This window comes from Leptodactylus fuscus, chromosome 5 (assembly GCF_031893055.1).
Source record: "Leptodactylus fuscus isolate aLepFus1 chromosome 5, aLepFus1.hap2, whole genome shotgun sequence".
Classification (NCBI taxonomy): domain Eukaryota; kingdom Metazoa; phylum Chordata; class Amphibia; order Anura; family Leptodactylidae; genus Leptodactylus; species Leptodactylus fuscus.
In genome coordinates, this window is record NC_134269.1 from 61,897,479 (window position 1) to 61,916,039 (window position 18,561).

Genomic DNA, 18,561 nt, shown 5'->3' on the forward strand with positions numbered 1-18,561 from the left:
GCATTGTATTGGCGTGATGAAGCAGTGCTGAATGTGTGTGCTTAGCACACACATTCAGCTCTACTTCATCGGGCTAATAGAATGCATTGGCCAATCAGCGCTGGCCAATGCATTCTATTAGCGTGAACTGAGTTTGCACAGGGGTTCTAGTGCACCCTCGGCTCTGCTACATCAGATTGCTACATCTGATGTAGCAGTGCCGAGTGTGCATCAGATGTGTAGTTGAGCAAAACTGACTCAGCACTGCTAAGTCTCTGCATTCGCATAGGAATGCATTGGCCAGCCTTCGGCCAATCAGCGCTGGCTCTGCCGGAGGAGGCGGAGTCTAAGGTCGGACCTGAATGGAGACTGGTGTGGAGCGATCTTAGACTCCGCCTCCTCCAGCAGAGCCAGCGCTGATTGGTCGAGTTCCGTACTCTGGCCAATCAGCGCTGGCCAATGCATTCTATTAGCCCGATGAAGTAGAGCTGAATGTGTGTGCTTAGCACACACATTCAGCTCTACTTCATCAGGCTAATAGAATACATTGGCCAATCAGCGCTGGCCAATGCATTCTATTAGCTTGATGAAGCAGAGTGTGCACAAGGGTTCAAGCGCACCCTCGGCTCTGATGTAGCAGAGCTGAGGGTGCACAAGGGTTCAAGTGCACCCTCGGCTCTCCTACATCAGAGCCGAGGGTGCGCTTGAACCCTTGTGCAGCCTCGGCTCTGCTACATCAGAGCCGAGGGTGCGCTTGAACCCTTGTGCACACTCTGCTTCATCAAGCTAATAGAATGCATTGGCCAGCACTGATTGGCCAGAGTACGGAATTCGGCCAATCAGCGCTGGCCAATGCATCCCTATGGGAAAAAGTTTATCTCACAAAAATCACAATTACACACCCGATAGAGCCCCAAAAAGTTATTTTTAATAACATTCCCCCCTAAATAAAGGTTATCCCTAGCTATCCCTGCCTGTACAGCTATCCCTGTCTCATAGTCACAAAGTTCACATTCTCATATGACCCGGATTTGAAATCCACTATTCGTCTAAAATGGAGGTCACCTGATTTCGGCAGCCAATGACTTTTTCCAATTTTTTTCAATGCCCCCAGTGTCGTAGTTCCTGTCCCACCTCCCCTGCGCTGTTATTGGTGCAAAAAAGGCGCCAGGGAAGGTGGGAGGGGAATCGAATTTTGGCGCACTTTACCACGTGGTGTTCGATTCGATTCGAACATGGCGAACACCCTGATATCCGATCGAACATGTGTTCGATAGAACACTGTTCGCTCATCTCTACCTATTACACAACGCCGAGGGCGAGGTTCGGATTGGCCCGCAGGTGGCGCTGTGCGCCGTGATGGAACCCTGCGAGACCCGATCCTAACACTGAGTCACCAGCTCTACAACTCCTATAGTTATGCCCTTACATGGCCACCCAAGCTAATATCTCTGGAGACTTTCCCAGTACCCACTAAGAAACAAGAACAATATATTACACATTGCTACATTATACCATATTTGCTGACACATCTTGAAACATAATCAGAGAACCCAACTAATATAGATGGAAAAATGGCTATTAGTCGTAGTTTAGGAAGGTCCTCAATGGTGAGGCGCAACTGGGTCGAAGTGTTCATATGTTGCCCAAGCCATTCTACAGCTATACTAATTCCTATTTTAGTAAGCTAAGCAACTACAAAAAATTCTCTGCTTAATTTAATATTCTACCTGGATCAGGAGAAAATATCTGAGTTAAATTAATATTAAAGATTTTGTGTCAGCCATGACCAATAGTGAGGCTCCTATAAAAAAAAGTTAAGAAATCCTGGTTTAGGGAAAGTCACTGATAACTAGTCCATTATGTTGTGTATTATTCACTTTTACTGGCGCTGCAGCCATTTTGTGCATCCGCCACATAGATCCTTATGAATGGGATTCTGCTTTGTTCATGGTGATATGTGGTTAGTTATGTTACAAGACCCTGAAATATTTCATAGATCACTAATATGGAGATTCATTCTGCTAATTAATGCTAAATTATGTAATAATATTAATTACACCTGGTACCCGCATGGATTAGCTGTGTAAATCAATGCTCCCTGAGAGCCTCTTCCTTTTCACAGGCCTTGTGACTACATGCTCATTAGTCACATGGCCATATTACAGTTCAGACCCATTCAAGTGAATGGATTGAGCTGTAATACCAAGCACAGTTACAATGCAAATGTATGGTGCTGTGCGTAGAGAGCACTGAACTAGCTATATTATATCTGTTGGGGTCCGACACTTTGGTTTCCGGAAGACCTGTACCTGTACCTGTATTGATACATTGTATCTTTGCAGCTCACAGTATTGTATACATTCCAGGAGCTGAGCGGCATACTCACAATATGAACTGTAGGGTTGAGTGTAAGTACTGCAGTGCTTTGCCATAGACTTCCATAGAACAGTGCTGAATTACCTACACTCACCGCTACAGCTTGTCTGACAAGTGAGCAGTGTGGCTCCTGGAACGTAAGCAATATTGGGAGTTGCACTGTCTTAGTACAGGTGAACATCAGGGGTCAGACCCCCGTAAATCCAATACAAGAAACAGGATATTGCCTTTAAAATGGCTCATTTGGCCATAAGCTGTTGCTTGATCATGCTGCATACACCTCCATGCTGTATATGTATTCTGAATGGGTAGAGAGGAATACACCACTGCTGGACACCTTTGTATGCATTTTACTCTCCCTGAGATCAAAAAGATTGGGAACATTGAAGTTCATCAGCCTGTTCCTTCTTTGCCCTGAAATTTGTTGTCAAGGGAGAGTCAGGAAACCCCATATACTTTATTAACCTTGTGAATACAGATGTTGTTAATCCAATACAAGAAATTTGGGGTGATCAGCTATATCACTGTAAGGACTGGGAATCTGTGGAATAGCCTACCCCAGGAGCTGGTCTAACAGCTTCAAAAATGACTTATGTATATACACAGTCCAGTCACATTAATGTGACCCACTGACCACCTGTCAAAATCCAGAATAACCACCTTTTGCAGAGCGGACCGCTGCAAGACGTGCAGGAAGAGAGGGGATGTTGTGATGATGTTCCCTGGAATGTTGAGCCATGCCAACTCCTGTGCCGTGGCCAGCTGCGCTAGGTTACACGGTTGAGCATCTATGGTGTGAACAACCCGATCAAGGTGGTCCCACAGATTCTCGATTGGGTTCAAGTCCAGGGAATTTGCTGGCCAAGGGAGTACGGTAAACTCATCCTAATGCTCCTCGAACCACGCAAGTACACTGCAAGCTTTATGACACGTCGCATTGTCCTGCTGGTAGATGCCATCATCATGAGGAAAAACTATTTGCCTGTAGGGGTGAACATGGTCTGCAAGGATAGATGCATACTTATGTTGATCCATCGTGCCTTCCACCAAGATGAGTGCACCCTGATGGCTGATGACACGTGCCTTCTGTGATTGGTTATTTAATGTTGACGTCAAAAGTAGGCGGTGGTCACATTAATATGACTGGGCTGTGTATAATGTTTATATTCTTCATTAACCGCTTCATGTCATTCCCTTTCCCATCTCCAGGTTGAACGTAATGGGCATGTCTTTTTCCAACTATATTACGTAACTATTTCATGTTTATGGCTACTTTTAGCTATCTTAATGTATTTTACTAAGTGTATTAGACTTTGTTGAAGATATAAATAGAACTATTTAGTAATTTTATTCATTTAAATGAAGATGCCATAAAAGCTTTCAAGATTATAAGATTTTTCACTTCTTTCAAAAACATTGAGGAATTGGCCCTGATAGGCCCCGTTCACATGTGGAGTGGATTGGCAGATTTTTGCACTTTAGAGTGAAGCAGGAAGCAGCTTCACAATAGGGCCAAAATGCACCTGCCACGACTGTCACGGCTTCCTCCTCCGGAGTAGGCTCAAATGAATGGGCCTAGTCCAGAGGATGCTGCTGCGAGGTGGACGCCGGGACTGAATCAGCCGCGGAGTCCGCCTGAAGAAAGGGCAGCTCACGAAAAAAAGTAAACTAGCGGTCTACATAGACCTCCATTGTGAGGGGGTGGATTATGACGTGGATTCAGCACCATAATCCGCCCCCTCTTGCCCCGTGTGAACGGGACCATATACAGGTGGCAAAGCAAAAAATATTAGGGCAGGGATTCATCTCCATAAACTCTTGATGTGGGTGTGCAGTCTTACTGTACGTGACCAGACTAAATAAAGATATGTTAGGTTATTGAATCATTTACAGGGTACTATTAAGTGATATATTCACACAGATGGATTAGTAGCGGTGACCTGGAAGTCTTCATGACATGATTTTTACAGCTTTTAAATTTCTTTGATCCTAATAACATGCAATTGTTCTACTACCAAGTGTTGGAGAATGTAGAATGTGATACAGTGGTCAGGTGGGGTCAGAGCTGTCAGCATGTTTATTATTGCGGTCAAGATGTTATGTGCTTTGCGTATCTATTTGAAACAAAAAGAAAATTGCATTGAACCTGGACACGCCAATCACATGTAGAAACCAAGTGGGTTGACATTCTACATCTTCAAAAAAATACATTTGCCTGGATGTCTGTAAAGAAAATGTAATCCGGGCTTTCTCCTTAGGAACAGATCTTCAATATCGTGACACTTGATTTGAGAAACCAAATCCCTATTTCCATCATGTCTCCCCAGTGTGCATAAACATCAATCTCCCTAGTCATTCTGAAGAGAAAGCTGAAAATTAACAGCACGGGAACATACTCTGAAAGCAGATGTAACCTTGCAAAAACTTGCTAAATGAAAAGAAAACAGCACACAGGAAAAAGACGCTTCTCGGCTTAACTCTTTCATTGGGCTTTTTTCTATCATGTTCTCGTTTATGAGTTTTCCTTTCCTCCAGTCCTAATCAAATAGACTCCACTCAGTTTGCGCCATATGTTTAATGGCGACGTTTCAGTCAGCTAATAAAATTGCTGCAGATTAATTGACATCCCTGCAGACAGCTCTAGCATCCTCCTGTGCAAAAGAGAACGTCTTTATAGTTTCCGGTTTCCCTCCCTGCAAGGGATTTTTGTATACAGTCTACATTTAGCGAGTTTTTCTAATGCTTATCTAGAGAATTCGTATAGGACGTTACGCAGGTGCAGCAGTAAAGCTGAAAAAACGTGACAGATTGGTATATAAGACCATTAATATCAATGTGTTCTGTAAGGAATATAGATATTACATATATATTGTTTGTTATGCATATGATTCCCCCTCCCCCAAACAAGCATTTTACACAATTTCAGCAGTATTGTGCCAGTGCATTATGGTAGGGCCAGCAGGGCAGCCGCCTGAGGCACCATCCACTTGGAAGTTGCAGGACCTTGTCTGTCCAAGCCTAACTTTATTGCTTGTTTCTAGGGATCGTACAGTGATCTGCATTTGTTAATTACAGCTCCCATTGTCTTTTTATTTTACGACCACAGCTAGTATAATTTACTTTGGTCCATAAATTAGGATTCTTGGAAAATTCATTGCAAACAAACAACCAGGTCCCATCACTGCAATCTGTGATACGGTATGGGTATATTCAAGACACTACAATTTAATATGCCTTAGTGTTCTATTTTTAGGACAAGCATTCCATATCACATATGTGGGGGGTCCGACACCTGGCCCCCTGCCAATCAGTTGATTAAAGGGGCTATGGTGTTGTAGCCTCACCATTCATAGGGCAGTACATTTTATAGTCACTGTGTGTTGTACTGCAGCTTACTTCATTTCTGTATTATTAAAATGAATGGAACAGCCCAACGTGCAGTACCAAGTACAGCCACTGCACAATATATGGCGCTGTGTCTGTTAACTAAGAGGCCGCATCTCAGCTAATCTCAGGTATACCAGGAGTCCCAAGGATAGGTTCAATATTAAAGTACCGGTGAAGAATTCAGTTATAATTTATTCCCATTTCTGATATAAAGTAGAGCAAATCTGCCAGGCAATAAGCAACTGTTCCCTATCCCTTTAAGCTCTCACATGATCCCTTTTCTGAAATTTTTGAGACTTATCAGTGTCAGGTGTTGCTTCCAAGCGACATGCCCTTCAATTTTAAGCGTCTGCAATTCCCAATCTGTCTTGCATTTGCTATTACTTTAAAGCACGGGATGGAAGCGCAGCACTAAAGCGCCTCGGGAACAACTGCGGCATGAATACATTGCGGTTTTTCCCGCAGCGCTTAGAACAGAAAGTTCATGGAGTTTTCCTCCGCGGATTTTCTATTACAATTATATCTACGGGGAAGCCACCAGCGTTTCCGTAGATATAATTGACATGCTGCGATTTTCAAAACCGCAACGCCTAAAAAATTACAGGTGCAAAATAACGCGGCGTATACGCTCGTAACTCCCATTGAAATCAATGGGATCTTTTTGAGCGCTCAAACTCTGACACGCTGTATACGTGTCAGATCACGCTCCATTTTACATGGTGTGAACGCACCCTTAGGGTTTGTACCATCTTTGTTATGACAATGACAAGTCTCGTTGGGGAATTACTATAGGTGGAGCTTGTACGATGGCTACAACTCAAAAATGCTAAAAATGAGACTTTGGTGCTTAACAATGCGACTTGTTTGTCAGCTATACGTAGGCTCATTTCTCACTCGCTCTAAGCATTAGGAACACATGGCTTATGGTGGCAAGCCTATCTTGCTTCCCATGGAAATTCAGCAAATGTTGATAAATAACTGTTTGCTGTTTTCATTACACAGACTCAGGATGGGGTCTGCTAATCTGGAAGCCTCTACAGACACAATTTAAACTTTACTGCAAATAGAGAGCTTGCCAATTTACACGAAATTAATGTTGTTAATTTACACAGAGGCAAGCTAAAAATATGGAATTGTAAAGCTACCAGATGTCTCGGCTCTTCAATGATAATGTCTAGTCCTCTTTAAAGGTAAAGTCATGGAACTATCGTGAATGTTAAGAAAACATTTGTACATAGAAAGTTGTAAGAGACAAGGAAATCCATAAGATGCCATCAGGTGTTGTGTCATGTGTAATATGTAGCTTTCAGGATGTGATATGTGTTTATAAATAGGTTTATTAATAAGACAGAATGTGTTATATACAGCATTAAAAGGGTTGACTGCAATATGGAACAGCATGTTGAATTTCACACAGAAAAATGTCAGAAATTAATTTGTAAAAATCTGTCTGTGGTTAGAACTACTATGCTGGAAATAACACAGTAGCTTTAATACCATTTATATGCTCTTTATGGGTTGAAAAATAACTTAGAAGGACCCAGGATGGTCAGCAGATCAAGAAGATACCCCTTGCTGGTCCTACAGGGGTTAATTGTAATCTTTTGGAGAACTCATCAGAAAATTTCAATTTCCCTGCAGCACCACCATATGGAAACTTAAGTCCACAGGTCTCATTGAAATCAATTGCCTGTCCATGTAAAGGATAGAAATTTTTCAGAGATCTTGTAGAAATCTTGCAGAGAGATACACACTTGTTATAGCTGCACTTGAGTCCTGAATAGGTATGAATAAATGGTATATGGCTTTTACAATGGCCAATGTCAACCTTTGGAGGTCTTCTCTTTGCTCTATTAATTTCTGATTATATAGGGTTGTATTATACTTTTTATTTTAGCAACTAATCAAATGAAAAGTATATCAGACACGTAAATATATTTGTCCATTAATTTTATGGATGGGAATACATAAAACATAATGGAATTGTGAATACTCTATTTACAATGGGGTAGTAATCTTGGCTTACTGTCTTTATTCAATATGAACTTAGTCTTTTTTATCATACCATAAATTATAAGAAATAATAAAAACATGTTACATAAATAATATTCTATCTATTGATGGGAAGGTAGCTCGGTAGCAGCAATGGTACCAGTCAGAGACAGGGACACAATGACTGGTGCAAACAGGTTTATTTGTAAAAACAGCAAAATAAATAAACCGTCATTTCAGGTACAACATAAGCAAAATAAAATGCAGCCTTAAGTTTAAGCAAAAAACGTCAAACAAAACCCTGCTTGTCTGAGCACTAACTAAATAGTATAAGGCTAACTATATGTGTGACTTACTACCAGCCACACTAGCAAACAAATACCAGACTTAAGTCTCACCAGTCTCTCAGTTTTTCAGGACAGACCCAGACTCCTCCTCTTGCTCCCAGGATCTGCCCTGAAGTGCAGGCTCTGTAATGATCCTATGACCCACACCTGTGCTGAGGCATACTCAAAATCCACACTGGACCACACATGTGTCAGCAACCTGGGGGAGCTATATCATAATTCTAGCACTTTGCTTGTCATCTTCTCAGTATATTTAAAGCTTCAGTGCTAGCAACCATTTTGGTAATAAAAAAAAAAATGGGTTTGGTAGTGTCTGACTTTCCCACCAGAGTAAAATACGATCTTCCTGAATTACCCAGGTTACAAAATAATAGCAGTTCAACAGAACACATCCAAATTTGGAGGGGTGAGCCTCCAGAATCATTTTATTTGGTGGACCCGAGTAATCTCAGGACAACACTGGTTCTTTGTGTGGAAATTATTAAAGGGGTTGTCTAGTGAGAAATTATTATTTTAGGCTCAAGCTTGTTTAAAAAAGAAACAATATTCATTTCACCAATCCTCTTCCACCCCCATTAACTTGCTTACTGGTTCCCTGGTGGCCTCTGCTTCCTGACTCCATTTAGACAGACAGGAAGTGCGGGGAAATGTGTTTTCAGCCAATCCCTGGAGGAGGTGGGCCACCACTGCGGACAGTTATTAGGCAAGTGGGCTTTTCTATCTATTGAGACTGAACTCCATGAACATACTGATAGGCTATTCATTTATAACATGTGAATAACCTTTTAAAGTAAACCTAGAGAATCCATTGTAATTTACAGGCAATATGTTATACTGGAGGAGTAGCTGAGGAGCTTGATAAATATTTTTGTGGCAAAAGATTCCGTATAACTTGTATTTCATTTATATAAATCTCTGGTCAGTCTGTGCTTTGCAGACATGTAGGTCGCCCTAGTCAGTGATTGACAGCTATCTAAGCAAACTAATACAGGAGAGGCCATAATTCATTAATAGGACCACTCACATGACTATTAAGTCCAGAAAAAGAAAAAGTTTAAATGAAATAATACTGGAAAATTTTCTACAAAAGTATATATCAATCTGCTCAGCTCCTCTAGTTCTGTAACATGATGTATGCAGATTGCACTGCATTTTTAGGTTCCCTAAAAGTCTATTACAAAATGACCATCTGGTTACAATACACTGTGATCCATTTTTTATGTGCAACCTCATTAAAACCACCAAGGCCAAATAAGAATGTGTAAAGTAGTCTTGTCTAAATTAATAAAACCATTACCACTGCTATCATTAACATCTCATTTCCCTTATGACCTTATTATGGGAGCCTTTTCCCTATCTATGCTAAATGGAGCATGCCTATTTGGAATATAAGCACATATTTCCAAGTAAACTGTAAATTAGAAAAAGCGCAAATGAAAACTGGACAACAAATCAGACAACCTAGGCAATATTGGCTTCATTTATGGTAATTGAAATGGCTGACTGACGCCTCTTCATCTCATTAACTTTCACTCATGTAATTTTGATCCCAATGTTAATAATGATGGTCTCAGTGGGAAGACAATACGACTAAACCCTCGCTATAAGGAAGGGCAGCCGTCTCTTATTTCTCTCATTGCAGGCTATAGAAAATAAGGTTACGAGCAATAACTTAATCCATTAGCTTGCCCAGACCTATACATCCTAACTCGGTTTGCCTTTCCTTGATGTGTCATCTTTCTGTATGAAAGATCACTTTTATATTCCATCCTGGCCCTTGATACAATTTGTCCTCCAGTCATTCAAATAAGCAAGAAACTTGCCACTTTAGATGAGATTACCCTTCCCATGAACTTTGGAGTAACATACAAATTTTTCTTCAAACATTTTCTTGCTCTCTAAAATTCAGCTTGCTCCTTACACATATACAGAATACATTATACTCAAGACTCAGAAAAGCCTTTGGCTGGGCAAGGTCCATTGCTATGCACTAAGCATAGCACTAAGGAAATTGCAAGTCTGTTCTTTTACTGGTAAATTACAAAGCAATGTCAATATATCATATCAGATTACATTTTTTTGTTTCAAGATCTACATAAAATTTTAAAATGTTGCTTTGTATGAAGATAGTTGAAGGAATTTATTATAGCTTTAATATTGTTTTATTATGTTTTTGTACCCTAAAGGAGATCTATCAGGAACATTTTTTTTTTAATGGATGTTCAGCATACAATGCATTATTTTTTTAACCTACAGGCCTAAGGGTACATGCACAAGAGCAGGGGAACACGTGGATTTTCCATGTAGATTTCAGAATTGCACAAAATTTCCACTGTCTGTTATATATATTTTTTATGTAGATTGTGAGCCCCATATGGGGCTCAAAAACTACTTTGTTATATATTTTTCCTATCAGTATGTCTTTGTAGAAAGGGAGGAAATCCACACAAACATGGGGAGAACATATAAACTCCTTGCATGGTGGGGGATTTGATGGTGATCCTGGTGGGGGATTTGAATCCAGCACTCCAGTGCTGCAAGGCTGCAGTGCTAACCACTGAGCCACCGTGTTGCCCCACCCCCACTGTCTGTTATATTTTTCATGTACATGAGTATTATATATTTTTTTTTTTTCCACATGGAATTTGATCTTTAGTGTCCATATTAAAATCTGAAGCATATCAAATTATATTTTTCCAGGCATAGAAAAAAAAATTACTCCAAAATCCTCTTTTCAAAATCTGGACAAGAATACATATATGCATGTATGAGAATCTGTGACAAAATCCATGCAGGTCGGTGTAGATTTCTATGCATATACCTGCGCATTTCAGGGTAGGCTTTCGATATGTAAGTGCGCATGTACTCTAAAGCTCAATACTGTGCTCATATTGTAGTTGTCAATATTTGAATGATTAAAACAAAGACATTTACAAGCCACCTCCAAAACCACCCCAAACTGGATGGGACCAACCAATTTTCGGTTGGGTTTAAATAAACCCTACTCCATTTTGGACAGAATTTCTCTGGACTTGTCCAATTTTCCAGGATTGTATCTAACTATTTGTTCAGCGATCATGACATCATGTTCCCTTCAGATCCTCATGTAGTATTGTCATATAGACTCTGTGTGTAAAGTATTCACATTACCTAAGTAGAGCAAAATACACACTCTACTTGGCATAAGACAAATTCTTCAATATCCAGATCCCATAAAACCCCTTTAAAATATTAAACATGTACAGATGTTGTTATAAAGTCAGAGATATATTTTTTAAGAGAACTCCACACCCTTCAGCTTCAGTCCCCTCCTGTACACAGCATGATATGTCAGTGCTATACAGTTTTCTGCAATATGTGAATGGGTTTTGCAAGAATTCCATCCACTTTGCAGGGACTGTAAAACCTACCATAAAAAAATTAAAGGGCATTTCCAGTCATGGTCAGGCAGTGAGAGTGTAGTTATTTCTTGTGTCTTCTATGTTTCTAGTATGGAAATAGAAGAGTCACAGGCTGGAAAGTGGTCAGTTCAGTTGTCTAGGGAGCTGTACATTGCCAGAAACCTTCTTTGCAAAACTTATCTGATACAGTTCTTATTAAACCTTACAGAATTCTGTTAATATATAGTCTAACAATATTATATGCTGCTATATATTGTGCAGTTTATTGAGTATGTATATATCCCTGTATCTGTATTACTATGCTGCTGTAACATGCTGAAATTTCCCCACTGTGGGACAATTAAAGGATTATCTTATCTTATGGTATGCAGATGTCTCCTCCTTTAGACATGTCCAGAAATGTGTATCCCAATTTGAGCAGCTTTCCTAAACTCAATATGGTTTCATGACAAGTGATCACAGCGTCACTATCCTATTGTGTCTACGTGTGACTACCGGCGGGAGGTGATTTGCAGCCTTCTAAGGGTTTTGTTAACATGTCGTGATATTGCACTGAAATGGTTTTAAGACAAATTGGGGTTCATAACAAGTTTAGAGATCTGTTTCAGTGAGTGTGAACACATCCATACGTATATAAGCTTGGAACGCTTTTTTAATCTTTGTCACTAAAGGATGTTCCAACAAGAAAAATATGTCTTGTAAAAACGTTTAACACCTACTTTAAAACTCAGTTTGCTGAGAACCTAAACTATATTCTGCTTGAATGTAATAGTATCTCTTGATAATAGTCCACAGTATATTTCAGTCTATGGTTCACCTTCATGTTAACAAAAGACATAAATAGTGGAGGTGTGCAGTAGTGTAAGAAGTGTAAGAGGAGCTACCCTAGCGTGCGGCACGGCTTCATTCAGATCTTTCCCTCTGTCATGTTTTGCCTTCAGAGTACAACATTTACTACGAACACAGTCCCCGGAGCCTTCCTCTACAAGGTCAACTAGGTCAGCTTATTTGAAGCTGCGAAATCATGATAGACTTTGTTAGTTCTTGGAGACATCTTGTTGTTTTTAAAAAGTAGCTTTGTCAGCTCTGCTACTTCTGGGCTTTCCTTGTCTCTTCTTATGTGTGCGGCAGCAATGCCTCTTCCTTAGGTGTTTTTCTTCTGTCATTATAGGTAGCATTTTTCCCACTGAGAACACCAGGGGAGTTGCTGCTGTGTTTACGGTATGTAATGAAGAATCAGCGCTGCTCAGTCTGAGGAGCGGATTTCGCTCATCTTCCTCCCATACTGTAGAGGTCATATTGATTAAGGCTGTGAGGTTGCTCTGTAGCACCATTGATTCTGTGTTTGTTATTTTTGCATAACAACACTTAGTATTGATTTTAGGTGATAAAGTGATGTTCTACTTATCAGCTTTTGTGTCATATTTTGGAGCATTAGCAAGAAATAATAAATCAGTGCCGTGTTTTTGCAGACAAACAGCAAAACAGCATATATTTCTACCTAGCAGCCTGGCACTCGAGCACTAAGACGTAGTCTGAATTTCAGATTAGCATGGACTCGCCTAATGATGGAGTGCCTTATGCATGCAGATGCAAATGTGCTACATTACATAGCAGAATATATAGAACAGCTGTTGCAGAATTAATGGAGCTCAGTTGTACTATGACTCCTTACTTTATAAGTTATCCATCACCTCTAGTTTATAGGATGCTTGTTTTAATGCCAGCTATTCCGCTATGTATAGTGGTCAGCCACCGGTAGTGTAGATCAGTTTTCATTGACCTCAATGGGTGATGAGCTGCAGTACTTGCACATCGCCACTATAAAGGGACTGGCGCTATTGGCCTATATTGTGCATAGAATGCACTGAAAGGATAGGCCATAATGTCCTACAACCTGGTTAAGCCATTTAAGTTTATGGATACCTTTAGGAAAAGGGATCTGAACCCATTTTGTTCCTGAATTCAGAGATACTTCCAAGTGCCTGCAAGGTCAACCCATGCAGGCTCCAGTAGTGGACTTCACTATATAGCACTGTACTATGTTTGCAGCATGTTCCTTTAAAATGTTGCATATTGTGATGGAGCCCAACGGGCTTCATTATAAGTCAATGGAGTTTGTCGGGCACCTCTAGTGATCCTCATGGATTTGGCTCATTTTGATTTTCTTTCATTAACTTTTGTTGACTTTTATAAGACATTGCACGATGACAATTTATCCTGCTGCAGAAAGATGGGTTAACATTAGAGATGAGCGAACAGTAAAATGTTCGAGGTTCGATATTCGTTTCGAGTAGCCCCTCAATATTCGACTACTTGAATCAAATATCGAACCCTATTATAGTCTATGGGGGGAAAATGCTCGTTTCAGGGGTAGGCAACATTCGATCAAATTATACTTACCAAGTCCACGAGTGAGGGTCGGGCTGGATCCTCTGAGAAGTCTTCTCCTTGCAGCGTCCCCGCGGCATCTTCCAGCTCTGAATTCACTCTGCCAGGCATCAGGCCTGGGCAGAACCGACTGTCCGCTTGTAGTGCGGGCATGCGCAGTCGGCTATGCCCAGGCCCGATGCCTAGCAGAGTGAATTCAAAGCTGTAAGACGCCGCGTGGAAGCTGCACGGACAAGACTTCTAAAGGTAGGAGAAGAACCAGCGTTGATTGGCCGACTGTATAGCATTCGGCCAATCAATGCTGGTTCTGCATCGAACTTTTCCATTCGAATAGCGAGTGGTACTCGATGGAGTACGAGTATTTCGAATACCGTAGTATTCGATCGAATACCTACTCGATCGAGTACTATTCGCTCAACTCTAGTTAACATGTATATTTTGACCTTATTAAATTAGGCCCATCTTCTGCCCTCCATGTGCCAGAACTTAAAACTACACCACCACAACATGGTGTAGATTTGAGCTATAATTTACAACAATTTTTGGCATTAATTATAATAAATCTGTCCGACCTCAAAGGTTCTGCCATTCCTACTAAGACTAACCTTTTTAGGAAAGTAACATAGAGGCACAAAAACTAAAAAGTTGCATCTTTTGGCACAACATTGGTTGTGCTTCAAACATTTTGACTATCCAGCTTTAATAAATGTAATTTATGAGCGTGCCTGAAGTTGTTGGGATTCCACCAATCTCCATTAAACAGTAAAGTCTACAGTATACAGTGTGCACATCTGCCATATTTAATCGACAGATAGATCAATGATGATTGGGTTAGTAATCCAAGAAGGCACTTTGACTACTTTTTCTTATCTCATGTGTTGCTCAACAAAGTCTGAAAACTCAATATCCGCTTGTGAAATATAGAATTGATTTAACATCCAATTATTCTTTGAAATAAGTGTTCAACACTTTATCAATAATTCAGAGCTCTGCATTCAGAAGCCTTTATTTTCCTGTCAAAGAGGTCTTTATATCTTAAGGAGGTTATAGGAGTTTTCTCAGGGGATCTCTAAAATTGCAGGTGCTTAAATGGCTCAGTGACAAATTGGCTGAAAACGCACTGCTAAGCAACAGACTATTAAAGTTAATGGGATCAACTATTTTTGAAAGTGCCCCCAACTATGAAGTCTGATGCCAACATTATTGAAAGCATTATTTTCTTTTACTTTGGCATAGCTTTTAGGAGTTGAAATATTTGAGAAATTATCATTCCTAAGGAAAAAAAAACCTTCATTCTGAAATGTTCATCTTATTTTACTTTTATGCTACTAGTTCTCTTTTTTAAGGTTCAATGTAGTTCATTTCATTTTTTTTCCAATAGAACATCAGGAAGAAATGGTAATACATTGCCAATAAAGATACTTAACGGGAGTCTATCACCAGGACCCAGCATTGAACCCAGCCAACAGATAGATAGATAGATAGATAGATAGATAGATAGATAGATAGATTAGTGTCACCTTAATCAGTTATGAGTAGAGATGAGCGAACACTGTTCGATCGAATATCAGGCCGTTCGAGGTATTCGATTCCAATCAAATACCATGAGGCAAATGCACAAAAAATTTGTATCCCCTCCCACCTTCCCTGGCACTTTTTTTGCACCAATAACTGCACAGGGGAGGTGGGACAGGAACTACGACAACTGAGGCATCGAAAAAAAATCAGAAAAAGTAATTGGCTGGCTAAATCAGGTGACCTCCAATTTATACGAATGGTGGATTTAACATTCGGTTAATTTGAGACTGTGAACTATGTAACTGTGAGACAGGGATAGATGTACTGGCAGGGTTAGCTAGGGATTACCTTTATTTAGGTGGGAATGTTACTCACCCAGCTCTTTGGGGCTCTATCTGGTCGGGATCCCTGTCAGCTTGCGATATGCGCGAGCTGACTTTTTCCTATAGGAAACTCTGCCACAACTCTGCTACATCTCGGCATAGGAATGCATTGACCAGCGTTGATTGGCCAAATGCCATACAGAGTACAGCATTTGGCCAATCAACGCTGGTTCTGCTGGAGGAGGCGGAGTCTAAGATCGGTCTACAGCAGTCTCCATTCTGGTCCAATCTTAGACGACTCCTCCTCACGGACAAGCCTCCGGCAGAACCAGCGTTGATTGGCTGAATGCTGTACTCTGTATGGCATTCGGCTAATCAACGCTGGTCAATGCATTCCTATGAGAAAAAGTCAGCTCCCGCATATCGCAAGCTGACAGGGATCCTGACGTAATACAGTAACTTGGGCATGTTAGATGCCCCCAGACATGCTTCCCCTGCTGTCCTAGTTTCATTCCAGGGTGTTAGCATCATTTCCTGGGGTGTGATAGTGGACTTGGTGACTCTCCTGAGTCAAAGAATGGGATCCCCTGAAACGAGCATTTTTTCCCCATAGACTATAATGGGGTTTGATATTTGTTCGAATAGTCGAATATTGAGGGGCTATTCAAAACGAATATCGAATATTTTACTGTTTGCTCATCTCTAGTTATGAGATATTACAACTTTTGTGAACATGTAAGTGACCTCTGAAGCATTGAGGTTGTTGTCATTGCTCTACAGAGGAAATGCGAATATGATAAAAACAGCCGGACAAGAAGAAGGGAATGGGGTGACATGAATAATCATATGTACTATTAACTCCTAAAAATTAAAACGTAAGACATAGAACATAGTTGATCGGTACTTATTACAAGCAATGTGTCTGTACATTTTAGGAAACCATTACAGTATTGACTTAACCCATTTATGCTTTTTTTCTGGGGCAGCTTCTACATAAAAAGGGATTCTCTTAATAAGATAAGTGCTTAAAGGATGACTATGCCCATTTCCAATGTACAACCCACAGATTGTAATATTCTATTACTGGTTTAATTAACAGGTTTATTATTAGTTCCCAAACATTTTGATATCACAAGAAATGAGCTGAAAAAAATGGAAACTGAAACAGATATACTTACAATTTGCTAAGCTCCAGATGTTGAAAAAGCTGCCAAGACAATGTTGTCAATCGATTTCCAGACAGATTTCTAGAAAAAAAACAGGAAACAAGCTTATAAATATAGTAATAATTTTTTAAATGTTTATTAGTGTTTCAAATCTTCCCAACCACATTTGTCAGTAGAAAGAGCATGCTGGGCTTTAACATAATTATTATTAGAGATGAGCGAGTACTATACCATTTCGAATAGCATGCTCCCATAGGAATGAAAGGAGTTGCCAGTGCGCAGGGGGTTAAGTGTCCATTCATTCCTATGGGAGCGTGCTATTCGAAACTACCATTTTGAATAGTATTCGCTCATCTTTATCTTTTAGGTAAATTCTTCTACATTTTCCACCACCATATTTGGCTGTGGGATGCCCATTAGGGTAGTTCACACCAGAACCCATTCTCCGCATTAGGCAATCCGGTGGGTTTCCTTCTTCTGCCCAAGAAACTGGACAGGAGACGGAAACCCGGCAGTCAGTTGTCAAACCCTTGAATGGGTTTGGAAAGTGTCCGCCTGTGAGCATCTTGTGCCTCTCCGTGGCGAAACAGTTTCTTTTTAACTGGACACAAATTCGGATATGCAGTGTACGGTTAAAGAAAAACTATTTCGCCATGGAGAGGCACAAGACACTGACAGGTGGACACTTTGCAAACCCATTCAAGTGAATGGGTTTAAAAACTGACTGCCAGGTTTCCGTCTCCTGTCCAGTTTCTCGGGTAGAAGATGGAAACTCGCAAAGCGGAGACCAGGTGCTGGTGTGAACCCACCCTTACCTGCAGTGGCAGCGGCTTTGTTGTAGCTTTCTGCTGCCGATCAGGCTCAGACAAATGGGTCTAATCAGCAGGGAATCCCCAAATCCATGGCAGAGTCCTATGTATGAATCTACCCTCACTATCACTGGGGATAGGCCACTGCTATAGATGTCTGACAGAGGCTCATTTATATATTTATATGGTATATGTAATATACCTATATTATAAGACCTATATTAGATAAAGACCTCCAGACATTTGATAATGGGTCAATATTGGGTAAATTTATTGTAGTTAGAACAGAAAGATTGGGATTTCTTTGAAATTAGTGCCATTTAAATGCAGATTTCTAGTTAATTAACTTGCTAATATCTATGCATATTTGTGCTTTACCCTAAAATAATCTAACCAAAAATTCAAGAGACTTCCCTGGAGCTTGTCCTCTGTTTGATTGTATTTCATTTAGATCCATATCTTAATGAACATGTAGAAACTCTGCTAAACAATTATTCTCATTCTTCTGAGGTCGTTCCATTTAATCCAAGGAAGGAAACTGATACAAAACAAGTATTGAGTAACAGTCTCTGTCCAAGAATGTAAAAGGGAGCTGATGGTATCTATAGAACTGATTTTCCAGTCTGTTAAAAATTTCCAGTTCTATTAGCCACATTTCATTATAGTCCATTATTAATTATGAAAACTCTTTACTGCAAAGAGATGAGTGCACAGAGGCACCATTCATAATCCTGGCACTGATCTAGTGACAGATGCATCGCCAACAGCTACATGCAGATGAATGTACCTGCATGCGGCTCACAGATGCAAAGAAGAAACCACTGTATAAGGGAGACAAGAACAAAATGTTAGGAGAAAGCTACAATGTA

The 18,561-nt window shown here is 40.4% G+C and overlaps 1 protein-coding gene across 9 annotated transcripts in view; it reads right to left on the reverse strand.

The window, feature by feature from the left end:
- The window catches only part of NTRK3 (neurotrophic receptor tyrosine kinase 3), a 541,580-nt gene that overhangs the window by 285,978 nt on the left and 237,041 nt on the right, over window positions 1–18,561 (reverse strand). For all 9 annotated transcript variants that reach the window (XM_075273267.1, XM_075273266.1, XM_075273265.1 and 6 more), the window contains exon 5: window positions 16,896–16,964. In XM_075273267.1, coding sequence (XP_075129368.1) covers window positions 16,896–16,964 — 69 coding nt within the window. The remainder of the gene's footprint in view (window positions 1–16,895; window positions 16,965–18,561) is intronic.